The sequence below is a fragment of the Xenia sp. Carnegie-2017 genome, unplaced genomic scaffold (assembly GCF_021976095.1).
Source record: "Xenia sp. Carnegie-2017 unplaced genomic scaffold, XeniaSp_v1 HiC_scaffold_23, whole genome shotgun sequence".
Taxonomy (NCBI): Eukaryota; Metazoa; Cnidaria; class Anthozoa; order Malacalcyonacea; family Xeniidae; genus Xenia; species Xenia sp. Carnegie-2017.
In genome coordinates this window covers 19400111-19421235 of record NW_025813486.1, presented here as the reverse complement: position 1 = coordinate 19421235, position 21125 = coordinate 19400111, and the positions used below count along the sequence as shown (strand labels likewise).

The window sequence follows — 21125 nt, the reverse complement described above, 5'->3', positions numbered from 1 at the left end:
AATGTTGTTCCACAATGTTTATTTTCGCAGCGGAAACTGGAGTTATTCAACCTGTTGAACCTTTATTATAGGCTCGCCCAGCCAATTTCCGTGCAGTGGATTTCGGCGATGATATCACGCTTTCAGTGGAATAGTCTGGTGAAATTCTAGACGGCTATAGTGTTTGTTTGTCTGCTTGGGTTTCATAATAGTGCAGATGCCATGAAAAGGGAAAGCCATAGCAAGCAAATGGCGTCTGATTTTACATTACATCATCCGCGTGTAGCCTCTCTTTCAAAAAACGGCCATGCTACTTTGACGAACCGTTTAAGTCGCGCTGAATACGAAGAGCTTCGAGGCAACGGTACTGGTGAACAAGGCAGCTATAAAATATCAGAACCTTTTGAGAAGAATTCAGGTAGATATTACATTCAGACGTATAAATGAAATATGTCAACAAAGCAAATACCGACGAAGTTTTTATCGATAGTTATTTTATTCTTCAAGACGGCTCGTGAATGTATTAAAAAATTTGACATTCAACTGATGTACTATTACATTTATAAGCTTTAAGGAGAAGTCCATATAAGTAATAGAAATGCGTGTATCTTCTCGTTGCACTGTCATTGCAAACGTACAATATTACATATTGAAGTCTATTTATTGCATAAATTTACACAGCATGTGCGAAATAAAGCTGTTTTTAAATAGCTTGTTGTCGTTCGTAGCGACGAAAACACAAAACAAAGTTGAGTGTAAAGATGTATGGTGTTAAATACTACATCTATACTGTTTTGTGGAATGCAATTAAAAAGCATTTTTATCACTCAAATGTAAACAAATCAACATCGTTAAGTCCAAAAAATTTACTGAGTTGTTACAATAAATGCGAATGTTTTGATTACTAATTAAAAATCATATTTGCTATTTTGAAATACGCCGAAGAATGAAAAATTTAGAATGGATGAAAAATTAGCACTTTACATTATTATTAAACAAACATCGAGACATCACCCCCTAGAGTTAATGTTGCTATTCTAAATGATTTTTCTCTAGTTGAATTTTATGGAATTTTATTTTATTTGTCTTTTCGTGTACTTGTCGTAGCATGTGTTAATGTGTGATAAGATGAATTGTGATTCTTAAATCCTTGTGTTATTATTTCATATAAAGCGCTATTTCCTTTCGTTTATTTTGCAATTTGACAAAAACGCATTTCTTTTTTGGTTGGTAATGTTGTCCGTTGTGAAAAAAAAAAGTTAATAGTTACTTCAAGACGTGTCTTCTTTGTTTTTTAGGGGAAGATGAAGCGATGCCCAACGAAGACGAAATAGAAAAACGATTTGAAAATTTACTGGTTTGTCTAAAGAACTTTCAGTGTTGCACAAAAAAACTTCCACTAATTTCGGAAATAATCGTGATTTTTTTCGGGTTTTTTGTAACAGGAGAAGCTGACACTACATCCAGATCAAGTCACAGACCTTCAGCGACATCCAATTCAACACAAATGGAAATTGATTCAAGCGAAGGTGGGCGTACGGTTCAATTTTTAACACTAGGTTTTGCTCATGTTTTCCATATTTTTTAAAAATCTAAGTGAAGTGACCACAGGAAAGAATTAATTTTTTTCATAAATTTTTTTTGTCAACAGAAACACTTTTCTATATTTGTACAAGTGGTTAGAATTGTACAATAAACATGTACTTTTGATCTACGCGAAATGCGAAAGTTTTTGCGACAATTGTTTCAAATCCTTCAGACAATTTGCTGCTCAAGTTGAAGTATAAACGAGGAAATGTTTAAAATTTTTTTCGAAACGTTGCTAGCTGCCAAATCGTATTTCCGCGATACAATATTTTGTATTATTTAGATATTTTTCGTTTAGGAAATGGTTGAACCCAAGCATTCGTCCCAGTTCTACGTAACTCAATTAAAACGTCACATGACCGAAGTAATTCAACCGCACGGAAAATCGTCCAAAAAAACAATGAAACATCTTGAACCGAAAGAAACGATTTTACGTTCTCTTGAAGTAGATGTTAGAACGCATCCTAACACAACGTAAGTTTACAATATAAAGTTTATAAACTCATCCTAACATCACGTACGTTTACCATATAAAGTTTATAAACTCATCCTAACATCACGTACGTTGACCATATAAAGTTTATATACTCATCCTAACATCACGTAAGTTCACCATATAAAGTTTATAAACTCATTCTAACATCACGTAAGTTGACCATATAAAGTTTATAAACTCATCCTAACATCACCTAAGTTGACCATATAAAGTTTATAAACTCATCCTAACATCACGTAAGTTCACCATATAAAGTTTATAAACTCATCCTAACATCACGTAAGTTCACCATATAAAGTTTATAAACTCATCCTAACATCACGTAAGTTCACCATATAAAGTTTATATACTCATCCTAACATCACGTAAGTTCACCATATAAAGTTTATAAACTCATCCTAACATCACCTAAGTTGACCATATAAAGTTTATAAACTCATCCTAACATCACGTAAGTTCACCATATAAAGTTTATAAACTCATCCTAACATCACGTAAGTTCACCATATAAAGTTTATAAACTCATCCTAACATCACGTAAGTTCACCATATAAAGTTTATATACTCATCCTAACATCACGTAAGTTCACCATATAAAGTTTATAAACTCATCCTAACATCACGTAAGTTCACCATATAAAGTTTATAAACTCATCCTAACATCACGTAAGTTCACCATATAAAGTTTATATACTCATCCTAACATCACGTAAGTTTACCATATAAAGTTTATAAACTCATCCTAACATCACGTACGTTTACCATATAAAGTTTATAAACTCATCCTAACATCACGTACGTTTACCATATAAAGTTTATAAACTCATCCTAACATCACGTAAGTTGACCATATAAAGTTTATAAACTCATCCTAACATCACGTAAGTTGACCATATAAAGTTTATAAACTCATCCTAACATCACGTAAGTTGACCATATAAAGTTTATAAACTCATCCTAACATCACCTAAGTTGACCATATAAAGTTTATAAACTCATCCTAACAGCACCTAAGTTGACCATATAAAGTTTATAAACGCATCCTAACACAACGTAAGTTGACCATATAAAGTTTATAAACTCATCCTAACATCACGTAAGTTGACCATATAAAGTTTATAAACTCATCCTAACATCACGTAAGTTGACCATATAAAGTTTATAAACTCATCCTAACACAACGTAAGTTGACCATATAAAGTTTATAAACTCATCCTAACATCACGTACGTTTACCATATAAAGTTTATAAACTCATCCTAACATCACGTACGTTGACCATATAAAGTTTATAAACTCATCCTAACATCACCTAAGTTCACCATATAAAGTTTATAAACTCATCCTAACATCAAGTTGACCATATAAAGTTTATATACTCATCCTAACATCACGTAAGTTCACCATATAAAGTTTATAAACTCATCCTAACATCACGTAAGTTCACCATATAAAGTTTATAAACTCATCCTAACATCACGTAAGTTCACCATATAAAGTTTATATACTCATCCTAACATCACGTAAGTTCACCATATAAAGTTTATAAACTCATCCTAACATCACGTAAGTTCACCATATAAAGTTTATAAACTCATCCTAACATCACGTACGTTGACCATATAAAGTTTATAAACTCATCCTAACATCACCTAAGTTCACCATATAAAGTTTATAAACTCATCCTAACATCACGTAAGTTCACCATATAAAGTTTTATACTCATCCTAACATCACGTAAGTTCACCATATAAAGTTTATAAACTCATCCTAACATCACGTAAGTTGACCATATAAAGTTTATAAACTCATCCTAACATCACGTAAGTTCACCATATAAAGTTTATAAACTCATCCTAACATCACGTACGTTTACCATATAAAGTTTATAAACTCATCCTAACATCACGTACGTTGACCATATAAAGTTTATATACTCATCCTAACATCACGTAAGTTCACCATATAAAGTTTATATACTCATCCTAACATCACGTAAGTTGACCATATAAAGTTTATATACTCATCCTAACATCACGTACGTTGACCATATAAAGTTTATAAACTCATCCTAACATCACCTAAGTTCACCATATAAAGTTTATAAACTCATCCTAACATCACGTAAGTTGACCATATAAAGTTTATATACTCATCCTAACATCACGTACGTTTACCATATAAAGTTTATAAACTCATCCTAACATCACGTAAGTTCACCATATAAAGTTTATAAACTCATCCTAACATCACGTAAGCTCACCATATAAAGTTTATATACTCATCCTAACATCACGTAAGTTCACCATATAAAGTTTATAAACTCATCCTAACATCACGTAAGTTCACCATATAAAGTTTATATACTCATCCTAACATCACGTAAGTTGACCATATAAAGTTTATAAACTCATCCTAACACAACGTAAGTTGACCATATAAAGTTTATAAACTCATCCTAACATCACGTAAGTTGACCATATAAAGTTTATATACTCATCCTAACAGCACCTAAGTTGACCATATAAAGTTTATAAACTCATCCTAACATCACGTAAGTTCACCATATAAAGTTTATAAACTCATCCTAACATCACGTAAGTTCACCATATAAAGTTTATAAACTCATCCTAACATCACGTAAGTTCACCATATAAAGTTTATATACTCATCCTAACATCACGTAAGTTTACCATATAAAGTTTATATACTCATCCTAACATCACGTAAGTTGACCATATAAAGTTTATAAACTCATCCTAACATCACGTAAGTTGACCATATAAAGTTTATATACTCATCCTAACACCACCTAAGTTGACCATATAAAGTTTATAAACTCATCCTAACATCACCTAAGTTGACCATATAAAGTTTATAAACTCATCCTAACATCACGTAAGTTTACCATATAAAGTTTATATACTCATCCTAACATCACGTAAGTTCACCATATAAAGTTTATAAACTCATCCTAACATCACGTAAGTTCACCATATAAAGTTTATATACTCATCCTAACATCACCTAAGTTGACCATATAAAGTTTATAAACTCATCCTAACATCACGTAAGTTCACCATATAAAGTTTATATACTCATCCTAACATCACGTAAGTTGACCATATAAAGTTTATAAACTCATCCTAACATCACGTAAGTTGACCATATAAAGTTTATATACTCATCCTAACATCACGTAAGTTTACCATATAAAGTTTATAAACTCATCCTAACATCACGTAAGTTGACCATATAAAGTTTATAAACTCATCCTAACATCACCTAAGTTTACCATATAAAGTTTATAAACTCATCCTAACATCACGTAAGTTGACCATATAAAGTTTATAAACTCATCCTAACATCACGTAAGTTTACCATATAAAGTTTATAAACTCATCCTAACATCACGTAAGTTGACCTTATAAAGTTTATAAACTCATCCTAACATCACGTAAGTTCACCATATAAAGTTTATAAACTCATCCTAACATCACGTAAGTTCACCATATAAAGTTTATAAACTCATCCTAACATCACGTAAGTTGACCATATAAAGTTTATAAACTCATCCTAACATCACGTAAGTTGACCATATAAAGTTTATAAACTCATCCTAACATCACCTAAGTTGACCATATAAAGTTTATAAACTCATCCTAACATCACGTAAGTTGACCATATAAAGTTTATAAACTCATCCTAACATCACCTAAGTTGACCATATAAAGTTTATAAACTCATCCTAACATCACCTAAGTTGACCATATAAAGTTTATAAACTCATCCTGACATCACGTAAGTTGACCATATAAAGTTTATATACTCATCCTAACATCACGTAAGTTGACCATATGAAGTTTATAAACTCATCCTAACATCACGTAAGTTGACCATATAAAGTTTATAAACTCATCCTAACATCACCTAAGTTCACCATATAAAGTTTATAAACTCATCCTAACATCACGTAAGTTGACCATATAAAGTTTATAAACTCATCCTAACATCACGTAAGTTGACCATATAAAGTTGACGAACACATTTTCTATACAAACTCAGGCAAAAGATTTTAATTCAGATATGGACGATAACTTTAGACGATTTAATAGCTGGGACAAACTTAATGTTAAGTTCGTCTGTCAAAACAGATAGTTTTTAAGTACATCTGAAGGTTGTTAAACAGAAAGTCATCTCCGGTGATTTTTGTATTGTACAATCTAGACGCTATCGCTATTCCCTTTGACTATAACAAAAAAAAAGTACTTTACAATTTCTATCATCACATACAAATACTTAATCATAAAATAGGATTAAATTATTTTCAAGAGGATTTTTCTTCATATACTGTTATCACGAATGCGGATTATCTTTAGTACTTTGTTTTGATAGCATAGTCCAGTAAAGTGGGTATTACATAAAGTCAGTGGGTGGGCGAGTCAAAATTTAAAAGGAGGGGAAATATAACCGTCATCGCTGTTATCACCGCTTGAACATTTCATAGATTGAAAAAATTGTTTTAAAAAGAGTAAATACCATGGTGAATGGTAAAGATAACAGCGTAATACTTCTTAAAAGAACTGTTTAAGCTAAAAAGACACTATTAGTGTTCTGGTTTAAACAGTTCTTTATAAGAACTATTATGTTAGTATTTGACCATTCACCATGGTATTTGCTCTTTTCAATAGTGTCTTTTTAGCTTAAAAACAGTTCTTTTAGCATTGTTGGTTTAGTGTTCTGGCTTAAACAGTTCTTTATAAGAACTATTACGTAGGTTATTGTCTTTTTAAAGATAATTTTTTAATTTGTCAGCAGGACGAAGTCTCTGTTTTACTATTTAATAGGTTTTATACTGTTTCATACTCCATTTTGTTTTTAGTTGGTTACGTGAGTTTCTGGAAGAACCGTACAACGGCCAACATGTTCTTATCGACTTTTTGGCTTTTCTTCACCACAATCCTCTTCCCTTGTTGGCGGAGATGACGCCGGAACAGGAAAGGAAGAAAAGCCTCAAGAATGGAAAACGACGAAAGAAAGCCGTTACTCGAAGCTACGTATGCAACTGTAGAAATATAATTCACAAACCTTGTGCTTTTGTTTTGTTTGATGAAATATTAATGCTTGAAAATTATTCGTTTTTTCATTTGTAGGTTGATGAACATATGTGTTTAATGTGTCTTAAGGCACTCATGAGAAACAAGGTATTGGTCGAAATTCCAAATACTAAACTATGATTGGTCGAAATTCCAAATACTAAACAATGATTGGTCGAAATTCCAAATACTAAAATGATTGGTCGAAATTCCAAATACTAAACAATGATTGGTCGAAATTCCAAATACTAATCTATGATTGGTTACAGTTTAAATACTAAACTGTGATTAGTGTCATTTTGACTTTTAGTTATTGACGCCAATTTTGTATTTTCCACGCAAGTGTTTTGTTATTCATCCTAATATCTAAAATTTTAAGTTGTTTTATTTGATTTCTTTATGTTTAGTTTGGTTTCAAATCTTTGATGGCTGTACCAAACGCTTTAGTTAACATCGTTTTGTGCTTGAAAATTGACAACGTGAAAACAAAGATCTTAGCAATCAAGGTGAGCTCTTACACCACGTACTTCATCAACAACCGTGATATTTCTTATATGAAGTTTCATGTATCACTATATTGTTCATTCTTTACAGCTGCTGTATGCGGCTTGTGCCAGCGATACGTACCATCATTTGGTGATAGAGGCATTGGAGTTCTTTCGCGGCACGACGAATGAACATCAAATATTTTCCACTCTAGTTAATTTCCTCTACTTTAAGCCTGTCAATCCAGGCTTGCAGGTTTGTGTGATTGTTTTAATTTCTAGAATGACAACAACTTTAGGGATGTAAATGACGCGAATAACTTTAAACTTGAAGTCAGTTAACGGCATTTTTTCTATTTAGGCTGTTACAATGGCGTTGATCAATGCCATTGTCAACAATTCTCCATCGTACAACAGTCGCGTCTTTCATCAACAGCAAATATGTGTTGCTGGCTTCAGCGAGCAACGTTTAGAAAAGGTATACCTCAAAAGGATTGTGGTATAACACAAAGAACATAAATTCGTTTGTGCTCATCAATACGTATTGTAAGGTTTTTGTTGTTTTAGATGCTTGAAGGATTAGATGCAACTCCCGTTAGGGAAGAACTGAGAGTTTGGAAAGAGAATTTTGTCAATATTCAAGACTTGATGGACGAATATGAGCAATTGAAAGAACGATCGCAGTTGTTGAGAGATGAGGTTTGTCAAACAAATGACTTATTCTTACTCATAACTAGCATCTCAGGCTCATATATGAAGTATACTTAAAGTAAATGGTTTGAACCCGGGAGTATCGTTACATGTTTGTAAATGTAGATCGTCCAGGTAGGTATAGTTCAGAGAAGGACTGTTTTTGTTGTTGTTGACTGATGTTTCGACAACCTTAGCGGTAGTCATCTTCAGAGTCAAAAATGATTAATGACTCAATTTTTTGACTCTGAAGATGACTACCGCTAAGGTTGTCGAAACGTCAGTAAACAACAAAAAAACAGTCCTTCTCAGGACTATACTAAACTGGACGATCTACATTTACAAACATGAAGTATAACTGGCAGTTATTTTCATTTAGGTCGATTTGCTGTCGGGAAAACTCGAGGTATGTAAGTTATTATGTAAGCACTAACGAAAACTGCTAAAACTCGAAATTTCTTGTTTTCCTCTCGTGTTGAAAAAAAGCATATTTCTCAATATCATATAAGCTTTGCGTCGTAGGTGTTATTTTTTGCTTTCAAAATTTTCATCAGTTTTCACGAGAATGTTTTCTCGCGTTATCTTTGGTTAGGATACACAACGAGAGAAAAACGAAATCGAACGACAGAAAAAGGAGGTAGTTTGAATGTGATATTTCCGTATTTAATTTTCCCGCTTTACGCAAGTTTATGATTTTTGTGTTCGTTTAGTTTGAAGAAAAAGCTGAAAATCTTCAATTTCGCGCCACAGAATTGCAGGCTGAGCTTGAGAAAATCGTGGTATGTAGAAACAAGCTAAACTGGCGCTTTTCTTTTTCGCCATATTGTATTCATATTTACCTTCTCTTCAATAGAAAAGTCCAAACAAAGAGAATATTAATACGGCATTGTTGGAACCATTAAATACCAACACACCTCCCCCACCTGCTCCACCGCCACCCCCGGGACCCGGAGCACCCCTCCACCCCCTCCTGCACCAGGCAAGTTAATAAATGACAATAGATGAAATATTACCAATCTTCAAGTTGCAACTGCCTTAAATGGACTGTTTTGTATTCAGGTCTACCCAATGCCCCCCCTCCCCCGATGTTCAATTGTGGTATGAAAACCGCTGTACGAAAACGGAAATTCATGAGTACGAAGAAACTGCCCATGTTGAATTGGGCTACAGTCTCCGACACACAAAAGACCATATTCGAGGTAAGTTGAACGTTCTTAAATGTCTGGCGAACCATTAATTTTTGATAGTTCGCTCTATCTTATATAAGCCCCTTACGTCATCTCATCTATAGGACCATTACGTCACCCTATTTATAGGCCCATTACGTCACCCTATTTATGGGACCATTACATCATAACGCCTACATATTCCACACCGCCCTCCACCAAAGTCTAAACTACCTAAAATTTTACGTAACGGTTGTTTAAAAAAAAACATGGCGTTTCAAAGTTATACAAACAAATAGTTTTACAAAACATACAAGTTTAATGTGAGTGTTGCCTGTAGCAAACGTGATTGTTCAGTTACATATTCAGCACAGTGGCCAATATTCTAATAGAAACAGCACTAATGTGGACTCTGAAGGTGAAATTATGTGTAATAACGATGTGATTTGAAGCTTTCTTTGCCAATAGAGTATGGACGACGAGAAAATGGCCGTACAACTAAATCTTGGAGATTTTGAAGCGATGTTTGAATTGAAGACGAACGAAATGAGCGAGGAGGTTCGACTAAAGAAGGAAGCTGGTACGATCTGTGTTTTTTTGATAATGAATTAAAATTCGCCGTTTTAAATGGTCGTTTTTGTGCATTACAGCTCTAAAGAAACTTGCCGAACAGATAACAATCATTGAAACGAATCGCGCAAAAAGTTTAGGTAAAAATGTTTCTTTTCAAGTCGTATTAATCCGAAATAACGAAAATTTTACTAAAATTGTAATATTTAATGATTTAAATTAAGAAAATTTTAACATTTTGAAATTGAAAGCAACTGTTCAGCTTACGGTGATTACCAAAGATATCATCGTAGAATCACATAAGAACATGTAGGAACATGTGTTTATCTTGTCAAAGATGTCATCGTAGGATCACATAGGAACATGTAGGAACATGTATTTAACTTGTCAAAGATGTCATCGTAGGATCACATAGGAACATGTAGGAACATGTGTCTAACTTGTCAAAGATGTCATCGTAGGATCACATAGGAACATGTAGGAACATGTGTCTAACTTGTCAATGATGTCATCGTAGGATCACATAGGAACATGTAGGAACATGTGTCAAGTTTGTTCAAATCAACAATAGATGAAGCAAGTTTCGTAATTTCTTGTTCTTCTTTACAGTGATTGCAAAGCGAAGAATCGGATGTTCAGCTAAACACATTTCACAATACATCGACAATAGCGATTTATCTGAGTTGAGCTCTGAGTTTGCTGAACTTCTCTTAAAGTTTGTACCTACGAAAGAAGAGGTCAGCGGTATTCTTTATTTTTTCTTGCACACGTTGATTTAGACCATATACACCAAGATAGAAATGCAGTTGGATATAATGTTGCATGCTTCATCGTGACACTAATGTCAACAAATCGTGTCTAAATTTACTATTTAGTTAGCAGGCCTTTCGAAACACGCAGAGGACTACAAAAAATTTGCCGAAGCTGAGCAATTTATGTTCGAGGTAAGATATTGTGCAGTGTTAGAATTGTAAAATGGAAATCTAGTTTTGTTCTCTTGTCGAAGACGGATTTCCGTTGTATAAGTAGGGCAGAGATAAGGCGCCTGACTTTAGAATTTTTTTCTCACCCTAGAAACTTTTTCATATCTTAAAAATATGCACACAACCCTTCGCTGACAGAAAATAACGTTGTTCGATCTTTTTGAATCTTTGGCTGTAGTTACGTATCCTGACGCTAGACATGAAAATACACATATTTCACAGTGTTACGATTGAGCATGCGCATCTAACAAAGATTTGGACACCGTCCCTCCGAGCAAATTTTAAAATATCCGTCCTCGAGACTTGTACTACTCTCGATGTTGTTTTTTTTGACCATGATCATTATTATCAACTCACATTCAGATGCAAAGGTATTGATTGCTAAGGAAGGATTCCGATATCAATTTTCCAATTCTTCTCTTTTGAAGCTCGCGAAAGTGAAAAGATATGAGGCAAAGTTGAGCGTAATGGCGTTTATTGGTGTCTTTGACGAAGTTATGTGTTCCGTTGTACCTGTAAGTTTAGATCAAAAATACCTCGTTTGTACGACACGGTTCTTTACAAATACGGTAACTTATATTTGTCTTCATTGAAGAAAATTGACGCTGTACTTCGCGCTTCGCTCAATATTCTTCGCAGCAAGAAACTACAAAAGATATTTGAAGTAAGAGTTTAAAATTTTTCCTTCTTCTGAATGTATTATCTTATGTTGCGCATTGTATTTATCTCAAAGATCATTCTTGCCTTCGGGAACTACATGAATGGAACTCGTAAGAAAGTCGCCGCGGGCTTTAAATTAGAATCTTTGTACAAAGTAAGTTGCTCGTCATTTTGTTCCTTTCATATCGTTTCAAACGAGATAAGTGAAACGAAGTTATTTATGTTATAGCTTGCTGATGTGAAATCAACGGATCGTAAAATGTCTCTTTTGAACTACGTTGTCGCGACTGTGAACACTTGTTTTCCCGACTTGCATTCGTTTGCTGAAGATCTTGAGCTGGAGGAAGCCACGCAAGGTATTTTCGAAAGATGATTATCTGTACATAGACGCAGTTATTTGTCACCTTAGCCACTAGAATATCAATAAATTATCGTCATCGGAATATGTATCAATTATCGTCATTAGATTATGTATCAATTATTGTCATCAGATTATGTATCAATTATTGTCATCAGAATATGTATCAATTATTGTCATCAGAATATGTATCAATTATCGTCATAAGATTATGTATCAATTATTGTCATCAGAATATGTATCAATCATCGTCATCAGATTATGTATCAATTATCGTCATCAGATTATGTATCAATTATTGTCATCAGAATATGTATCAATTATCGTCATCAGATTATGTATCAATTATTGTCATCAGAATATGTATCAATTATCGTCAATGGATTATGTATCAATTATTGTCATCAGAATATGTATCAATTATCCTCATCAGAATGTGTATCAATTATCATTATCAGAAATTCAGAATACACATCAATTATAATCATTTGAATTACATTATCATTATTATTATTATTATTATTTTTATCAATCTTCACAGAGGTTAAAAACATTTCAGTGTCAAGAACACTGTTATCAAAATGTGACCTCTAAAGTCAGTGTATGTACGAATTATTGTCATCAGATGACTGATTGCTTCATCCAATATAGCTGAATGAATAAATTAAATAAATGAATATATTTTAATTCATTACATATAAAATGAGCATATATAGGGAGAATAATTACAACTGTAGAGTTGAACCTTCAACTTACAAACCTTCGAGAGGCAGAAATTTTCTTCAACTTCTTATTTCTGATGTAGTATCAAAGCAGACGTTAAATAACGACATTCAAAGTTTAAAGAAAGGCATTGATTTAACGAAAAAGAACGCGACAAGCAACCGGATAATTTTGTAATTTTCGTATCCTTTGGTTTTTTTTAATTGATGCATCGTTACATATTTGTGAAGAGTAAAGATCCTTTATTCGTCAGCTCATCCTGTATTTCAACTAATGCATCGTTACGTGTTTGTTAAAATTAACGATCCATTATTAATAGTTTATCCTTGACTTTAAATTCAGAGTTTTTACAACCGTGCATTTGGAAAAGTGCAGAAGGTCAGTGAAAAATATCGAAAAATGGAAGAAAAGTATTTGGCTGTTTGTCAAATGTTTGGTGAAGATGGAAGGAAAATCGAACCGTCACAGTTCTTTAAATATTTTCAAGATTTTGTCTGCATGTATTTCGTAAGTATTCTATATTTTTATCGTTCGCCTGTGTATGGAAACATCGGGGTTCGTACATTGCTAAAGTAATGAATTTCAAGCACTTTCGAGGACTAAAAATTTAATGACGACGAAGATCTTTAATAGCACACAAAGCACAACTAAAGCAAGCAATCATTAAAAACACGATCAAAAGTAAGACAAAAGAACTTCTTCTAATGAATCAAGAAGAAATGGCGTGTTTTTATGACTAGAAAGCCGCCATGTTGTTTGGTTACATGAGTTACATCTTTTGCAATAAATGTTTAAGACACAATTTCAACTTCACTTTGAAAAGAAAGTGGTTAGAAGTCATGTTCACAAGAATTCCATCAAAAAGGTTTGAATTCAAGCATATTCGAGCGCATCTTAATAAATTCAAGAACTTTTGTTCATCTCTCGAAAACGTTTTCGTATTTCTTATTTTCCCTGTTATCACGGACGGTTGCATCGTTTAGAAAGCGGAGTGTGAAAATGAAGAGCGCAAGAAACAAGAGGAAACACGTCGTCAGGCGGAAATTATGATGAAAAATCAGAAGAATAAAGCGAAGACCTTACCGTCATCCATCGAAAGAGCTTGGAACTATACGAATGATTCCGATGCTTACGACGACGACGACGATGACGATGACGACTTATCATCCGGGGAAGCAGATTCTTCTTGATAAAGGCGACATTGATGTTATTACTAAGAATATACTTGAGGTAGGACCGTCGTATTTTTCTCTTTTAATGAAGGTATATTTAATTTTTCTAGCAAACTATCAGCTAACTATTGAAACTATTCAGTTGAGGTGTACATTTATAGTTCAGCGGCGATATTTTTTTCTTCTTATCAACTGAATGTCGTTATTTATTTCTCATGCCGATCAAGGCGTTTTTTACTCGATCTTCTACGCATAAATCTGCTGCCAAGATGTGAAATCTATAAAAGTGAAAAAGAAAAAATCGTCGTTTATTTGTTGCTTTCCGTGTCTTTTAGATCCATGGTATTTAACGAGCGAAACTATCCACGTCCAAATGTCGCTCCTTCGAGGTATACAGAAGTCACTTGCATGGCTTTCTTTTATTGCATTTTTACTGTACATGAGAAATTTGTGAAGACACATTGTAAATTTCGAACCGTGAGTGTATATAATACAGTTTTAGAACGTACGTATTTTACCAGTGGTAAATTTCTTATGGAGTTTACGAGACAAATTTTTATTCTCTCAATCGTGTGACTTTTCGAAGATTTTCACACCAGGCTTTGTTGTGAAGACGTTTTTAAAGTGTATCTGGAAAAATGATCGCATCTAGAAAAACTTCAGTATCGTTAAGGTGTGTTTCTAACGTCGCATTTTACATCAGCCGAACGCATTTAAAACAAAAGATAATGAGGAATTTTATCTCATTAGGCGCATGTAAAATGCGACGTTTGAAACGGGCGTAAAATGTTTGAAATTGTTCTAATTTCACCATAGTTTAATAAATTTTCTTCTAATTTGCTCTCGGGATTACAGTTTGCAAAATTCAACGAATATGTACGTCATCATTCAAATGACATTTTCGAATATGATAATGACATAAGATCACCAAAAATGGAACTTGTTTAAGTACGATACAAGAGAAAATACGGAAAATCAAAGCCTTGGAAAGAAACTCTTTTTGAGCAAGTCACTTCACGCTTTCTTTTGATACAGAAAATATCCAAATTCAAATATCGTAAAAAGTTAAAGACTCCAAAATATAACGAACTGAATACAAAATATATCTCTGTTTGTTGTTGATGTTTCAATACTTACTCTTCTTGTTCGCTTTTCAACAGTTTATTGATGTTTGTTAGAACTTCGCTTGGTTTTACTTCTAAAGCTTCCAGAATATTGAACAAATACTCTGGAAAAACCCACAATAAAACACATGTTTCCTGCAAATTGCAAAAGTGCAAAGCGGGCTCGGGAAGAATACCATAAATGGTCAGCGGTCAAAAAAACTCAAACGAATTCATTTGCACGCAAAAAAGAACTACAGCATAACCAGAAGTGTCTCAAATCAAAGATGACAATAATTTCATACCTATATCAGCTACAAGCTGTTTGCTCGCAAATTCAGTCAATTCTGGAATACATAGTATACTCTCAATATACGTATGCATTGTTGCATTTGCAATACAACTCAACCATCTGGATGCAGGATCTTGATCTGCGTTAATATCTGTAATGGAAAAGACATTAAATAAATCTACAAAACCAGGAGTGGATCCACAATGGTTTTGTAAAGGGAGCTGCGTGGATCCACAATGGTTTTGTAGGGGGAGCTGCGTGGAACCACAATGGTTTTGTAGAGAGAGCTGGGTGGATCCAAAATGCTTTTGTAGAGGGAGCTGGGTGGATCCACAATGGTTTTGTAGAGAGAGCTGCGTGCATCCACAATGGTTTTGTAGAGGGAGCTGGGTATATCCACAATTGTTTTGTAGAGGGAGCTGCGTGGATCCACTATGGTTTTGTAGAGGGAGCTGCGTGCATCCACAATGGTTTTGTAGAGGGGCTGGGTGGATCCACAATGGTTTTGTAGGGGGAGCTGCGTGGATCCACAATGGTTTTGTAGAGGGGGCTGGGTGGATCCACAATGGTTTTGTAGAGGAAGCTGCGTGGATCCACAAAGGTTTTGTAGAGGGTGCTGGGTGTTTTAGTTGGGATAAGATTTCGGTGGTTAGTTGTTGCCATATCTTCTTACACTTTTTGTTGCGTCCATATGCTCACCTCGCGAAAATTTCAGTTTTCCAACATTCAGGGCGGCGACCAAAGCAGGATTGTCTTGGATCATGAAAAGTTCGAGTTGATGAGGTAAAGTCAGAAGGTAATCACCGACCTACAATAACATAATGTTATTTTGAATTATTTTCACAGAACTGGTACGAAAGATGGGTTTAATATTTCAACATCCACCTCCGTTATGTAGCCTTGTGGCGACAAACTGAATTCTGGGATATCATCACTGAGAGAATCTCCAAGATCGGACTTCGTTTTACACCAAACCTTTAAAGAATGAAAGCGTTTTGAAAAGAAAGATCGTTACCCTCATTAATAGTAAGAATATCCCATCAAATTTTATCTTTTAATGTATACCTGAAGAGAAGACACAGTATTTATTTTGGATTTTAAAGGAAGAAAGGCGACTTCAAACGCTAGGGTATGCACGCTATTGTTAATATCCTCAATTCGCTTCACGACTTCGTTCAATATATTTGATCCTTAAAAGATAAAACATTTTCGTCATTAGTCCAAAGCCCGTTTTCCAATCTTTTGTTTTGATACGTGACGTAACGTATTGCGTAACGTGACGTAACGTATGACGCAACTTGACGTAATGCATAACGTAATTGTGTCGTAAAGAAAAGTCGCGAATGGACTTTCCACTTATTTGGGTTACGATCCTCAACAACTCACTCATTGCTCGATCAAAATACTTTGAATGTTGATTGAATGTATAAAAATTATTCGCTGCACGAAGCAGGATAAGTGTACTTCACAAATCTTTCTTGTATTTTTTAAAAGTTTGCAAGACAAACAAATTTCAGGAGGTATTGCACATGAGACAGACGCAAGAATAATGTTCTTCGCTATTCGTAACAAAACAAACAAGTGCAAAATGGGCTTTGGTGATTGTGGTTTTACGTGTCTTCAATTCAACATTGAAGGTTACAAACCGTTCATAACTGAATCGATAAACTCCATTAAACTTTCAAATTCTAGACGATTTTCTTTTTCTAAATAATTATGCATGTTGAAAATATCAGCAACTGTTTTCTTCTCGGGATTTTTCTTTTTTTTCAGCCATTTCTGACATGAATTGACAACACGTTTCGAGAGACTTGCTTGAAGATCCTGTATTCTTATCAGAAGATCACCTAAGGTACGGACAAACGATGATTTTAAAATGCAAAATTCATACAATAACTCCACAAATCCCTTCCTTCGTCAAGAATATTCTTGAAAAAATGTAAACGAATTTACGGCGTAAATTGTCTTCTTCACAATAATAAAAATTCAGAGTGCCATTTACCACAAATTTGTATGAGCTTTGATGAATACTGAAAGCTCTGCCAATCTTCCTTCACGTCTGTTTCAGATTGTTCATCCAGATTCAAATTACCTCTGATCTTATTCACGGCAGCCTCTATATTTTCCAAGTACAACGCGAAGAAGACCTAATCGAAGAATCGTAAAGACGCAATAACTTCGAAAGTTTCACATTTTATTATTTCTCCTTCGTTTGATTGTCTCACCTCAATAGAAAGCATCAGCTGAAAAGACCCCAAGCCATCGGTGAACGAGAAGCAAATATCCACAGCCTAGATGAAGTCGACATGTAGATAAAAAAAACGATGATCTCATGTGAGATCTGGATGCGTATGACTTTATGATCTCCATTAACACGTACATTTTCTGTGAAATGAAATATTTTCCCAACTGACTCCGAGAGAACATCTACAGTCTCGAGAAATCCATCAGTATCCTTTATAGAAACAAAACAATGGCCTTTACGCACTTTCATATACAGAAATCTAAAGGTTTACAACAACCTCACCAATGGAACCGAAATGAGGTTCTCCTTCAGGAAGCCCGTTTGTAAAGCACAGTAATCCAAAAGATATGGTGTGTATGGAGAGCACACAGCATTAACTAATGCTTCAGCTCTTTTGAAGTCGTCTTCTGTAAGGTAGCAGAAATGAAATTAAAGATACTTATGTTATCTGTCGATGAGCAATACAATTAACACTCTCGTTGACCTTTAAGATCATTGAATGAGGATTGTAATGATTTGGAGAATCTCAAAGTAACCTATAAAAGAAAAATTTTATGTTATCGAAAGTACATGAAATAGATTAACTAACTGACGTTTACTCCTCATTTGACTCTGAAGATGACTACCGCGCTAAGGTTGTCAAAACTTCAGTCAACAACAACACCAACAGTCCTTCTCATGACTCTACTAACCTGGACGATCTACATCTACAAACAAGTAAAATATTTCCTTTGACAACTGCCACTCACTTGTTTCAGATCAATCAACTCTTGTAGAGGATATTTATGGTTTTGAACATAATCCCGAAGGCAAACAGAAAACGGAGGATCTAAATGGCTCAAAGTTTGAGTCAACAAAAGGCAAAGGACGGCATCAGGATTACCAAAAACCTGGCTACACCACATCAACTCGGAGTGCCATGTTGACAGCAAACTGTTATAGAACACCGATAGCCAATCAAGCATTGTTTTGTTCGGATCTTCATCTTGCACGTCTTTCCACAACTGCAGAAGCTTGCTCTGAAATGAAACACGCACGAAGACACTGGCATAGTGATTTCCTAATATTGTAACTGAAACATATGGAAAATGTCAAGGTTCGAAATGCTCACCTTGTGACAACGAACATAGTAATTTTGTAACTGATCAAGTCTGTCAATGTCACTAAATATCTGGAAATATTCCCGACTTTCATCTGAAACAAAGCAATTAGCTACTTTAGATGTATGGCCAAGAAACGCAGAAACGACTGCCTTCATAGAGAGTAAACAGGAGTGGAGATGGGGTCTGGAAAGCAGGAGTGTACAGGGCTCAAAATGACAGCCGAAATATGTTCAATGAAGTGAGCCGGACAACTTCAATTAAACTCTGTCAAATTCGGTTTTAAATTCTTCACTAACACACTAACTGTTACCAAATAACGCTACCAAATAACGTGAAAAATTATTAAAGACTACAGATTCTCGAATTTGACGTTCTAAGCTTTCCATTCGTAACCATGTTTTGGTCTTACTGAAGTGGATTTGGAGAGATGTGAAAATGTGGCGGATCAAAATGACAGGTAAGGTAAAAAGTTGGCCAGTCAACAAGCATTTTGGACCGGTCAATGTCCGTTGACCGCCAGTCATTTTGAGCCATGGGAATAACTATTGACAACCTCCCTAAAGAATGGATGATGGGAAGTGGCTGGTACAGAGGAGAGGGAGGCAAGGAAGGGTAGCCATTGACAACCTACCTAAAGAATGGATGTCGGAAGCTGATACTATAGCAAGCAGGAAATGGGTGGCAATGGAGGCAGGACAACAGAGAGTGGGCAGAGGCACATAAGTGGGTGGAAGGGGGCAACTATAGACCACCTACCTAAAGAATGGCTGTTGAAAGCTGATACTAATTTTGGACTAAGAAGTGCTTCTAATTTATTCTTGAGTCCTTCTAGTAATTTGTGTCTTTCATCAAAGTCGGGAACATCTCGAAGTACAACCTAGAGACATACAAGTACAATATTTGATGGAAAAAAACTAAACTACGTCATACTTTACAAAAGAAGAGCAAATTCATAATATATACCAGACTTCTATGCATTCCAACAAGTTTTTCACTGATCTGTAACAATATACCAAAACATCATAAGCATTCATTCGAATGGAAAAATTGTGACAGCAAGCACATACCTCTTTATAATTTCCTGATTTAAATACTTTGTCGAGATCAGCAGAAAGCATAGTCCAGTTGTCTGCCTCCTATATAAGGTCAGTGAGTTCAACAGATTAACTAAAATTGTGAAATAACTAAAATCGACAGTTCAAAGATTAAACATACTTGCAAGGCATGAGATGCAGATTGTATTCTTGATTTAACTTCATCAAGATCTAATAACATTTTCATAGATTCTGAGGTATTTTGTTCCACCTACAAAGAATGCCATTTTACATACATTTAAAAACACAAAAAGTTCTCCACAAAGAATTTCTTCATCAGTGCATGTGCTCATACAGCTTTAATATCATCTTTAACAAGTCCCATCTGCTCTTTCAACAATGTCGCCTCCTGCCGTATCACCTCAATTTCTCTCAAAACTCTGAAGGAATTGACAAAGTGACTAGTAAATACTTACAAAACCTATTCCAATCATCAATTCACTGTACCACTACCTTGGCATGTTGTTTAACGATTGCGTACTGGTTTCCTCTAAAGTTTTGTTGACTTCCTATTTAGATCAAAATAAATGATATTGGGTTAACTATTCACTGAAAATGTTGGATGTTTTGTTTGTGGCCCATAATGCGATTACCAAGTTGAAATTACATATTGAAGGTTTAGAAAAATCGTTCTTACTTGTATAAACAACTGCAACTTCATAACAAGTCCGGAGGCGTGTGCCTATGGGGAAAAATTTATCAGCAAAACTGATATTTAAAGAACATCTATCATTAAAGCAATGCATTACATCCAGCTCTGTTTTCTCATCTTTGCGTTTGAGAGCAGCATTGACCCACTGTTTTGCTTCGAAATTATCGTCGGAGAACTTAGAAAAGTCCATTGATTTGACTGACCACGATATGAAATTCTACGAAAGAAAAACGTAAGCAATACTAAGAGAAAACAATCCTCTATAAAAAATTGATATTTATCATACCTAGCACCAACTCAAGTTTTGGTACGAAAGAGACTGAAATATTGTTATATAACTCATAAGATGTCTACAACATCACTTAGCCTTGTCACTCTGTCATTTCCAAAAGATTACTATCTAAACGTAAACATCATCAAAAGTTCAAAGTAAAACAATTTACCACTCCAGTTAGTGATGCATATCTAAAGAGATCAGATTAGCTAGCTCTCAGGCTCCTCGCAAACTATTTAAAAGGCAACAACTGTTGTAAAATGGCGCCGTATTATCCTAAAAGGAAGCGGAAATTTTAGATTGAATAACCTGGTTTTTTGTGCATTGCTATGTGCTGGAATGAATGCTCGAAATCAAGGCCGTGGTAGGCAAACTCGTAAAGGAAGTCCGTTCAAGGA

General features: G+C 34.6%; 2 protein-coding genes across 2 annotated transcripts; one reads left to right on the top strand and one right to left on the bottom strand.

Annotated features, from left to right (window-relative positions):
- The first annotated feature begins 30 nt into the window (after positions 1–30).
- Positions 31–14532, top strand: LOC124448455 (formin-like protein 3). Its single transcript, XM_046999474.1, is given in 29 exon segments — positions 31–397; positions 1278–1336; positions 1425–1508; positions 1865–2040; positions 6944–7118; positions 7215–7265; positions 7565–7663; positions 7752–7898; positions 8004–8120; positions 8210–8341; positions 8712–8738; positions 8925–8969; positions 9043–9111; positions 9186–9311; positions 9392–9424; positions 9427–9531; positions 9967–10078; positions 10149–10208; positions 10678–10805; positions 10944–11012; positions 11480–11566; positions 11647–11715; positions 11785–11865; positions 11941–12067; positions 12875–12934; positions 12937–12974; positions 13135–13299; positions 13776–14022; positions 14300–14532. Coding segments are annotated over 28 exon segments (2817 nt in total). The 5' UTR covers positions 31–228; the 3' UTR covers positions 13983–14022; positions 14300–14532.
- LOC124448451 (conserved oligomeric Golgi complex subunit 7-like) lies at positions 14037–20899 on the bottom strand. Its single transcript, XM_046999468.1, has 23 exons — positions 20740–20899; positions 20551–20670; positions 20439–20483; positions 20255–20310; positions 20097–20181; positions 19923–20012; positions 19775–19843; positions 19671–19706; positions 19464–19584; positions 18716–18798; positions 18354–18623; positions 18089–18140; positions 17887–18011; positions 17740–17814; positions 17585–17650; positions 17362–17506; positions 17006–17206; positions 16425–16549; positions 16245–16334; positions 16059–16167; positions 15373–15510; positions 15102–15192; positions 14037–14242 (listed from the first exon to the last, which is right to left on the bottom strand). Exons 2-23 carry the CDS (start codon positions 20641–20643, stop codon positions 14167–14169), a joined length of 2241 nt encoding a protein of 746 aa, XP_046855424.1. The 5' UTR covers positions 20644–20670; positions 20740–20899; the 3' UTR covers positions 14037–14166.
- Between the last annotated feature and the right edge of the window lie 226 nt (positions 20900–21125).

Bases quoted from the DNA above. Each gene is read 5' to 3' on its own strand.
- LOC124448451 (XM_046999468.1), bottom strand. From the start codon at position 20,643: ATGGACTTTTCTAAGTTCTCCGACGATAATTTCGAAGCAAAACAGTGG. The intron at 20,013-20,096 runs GTATGAGCACAT...CATTCTTTGTAG, and splicing joins TTAAAGATGATATTAAAGCT to GTGGAACAAAATACCTCAGA. The intron at 15,511-16,058 runs GTGAGCATATGG...TTTCCATTACAG, and splicing joins AAAACTGAAATTTTCGCGAG to ATATTAACGCAGATCAAGAT.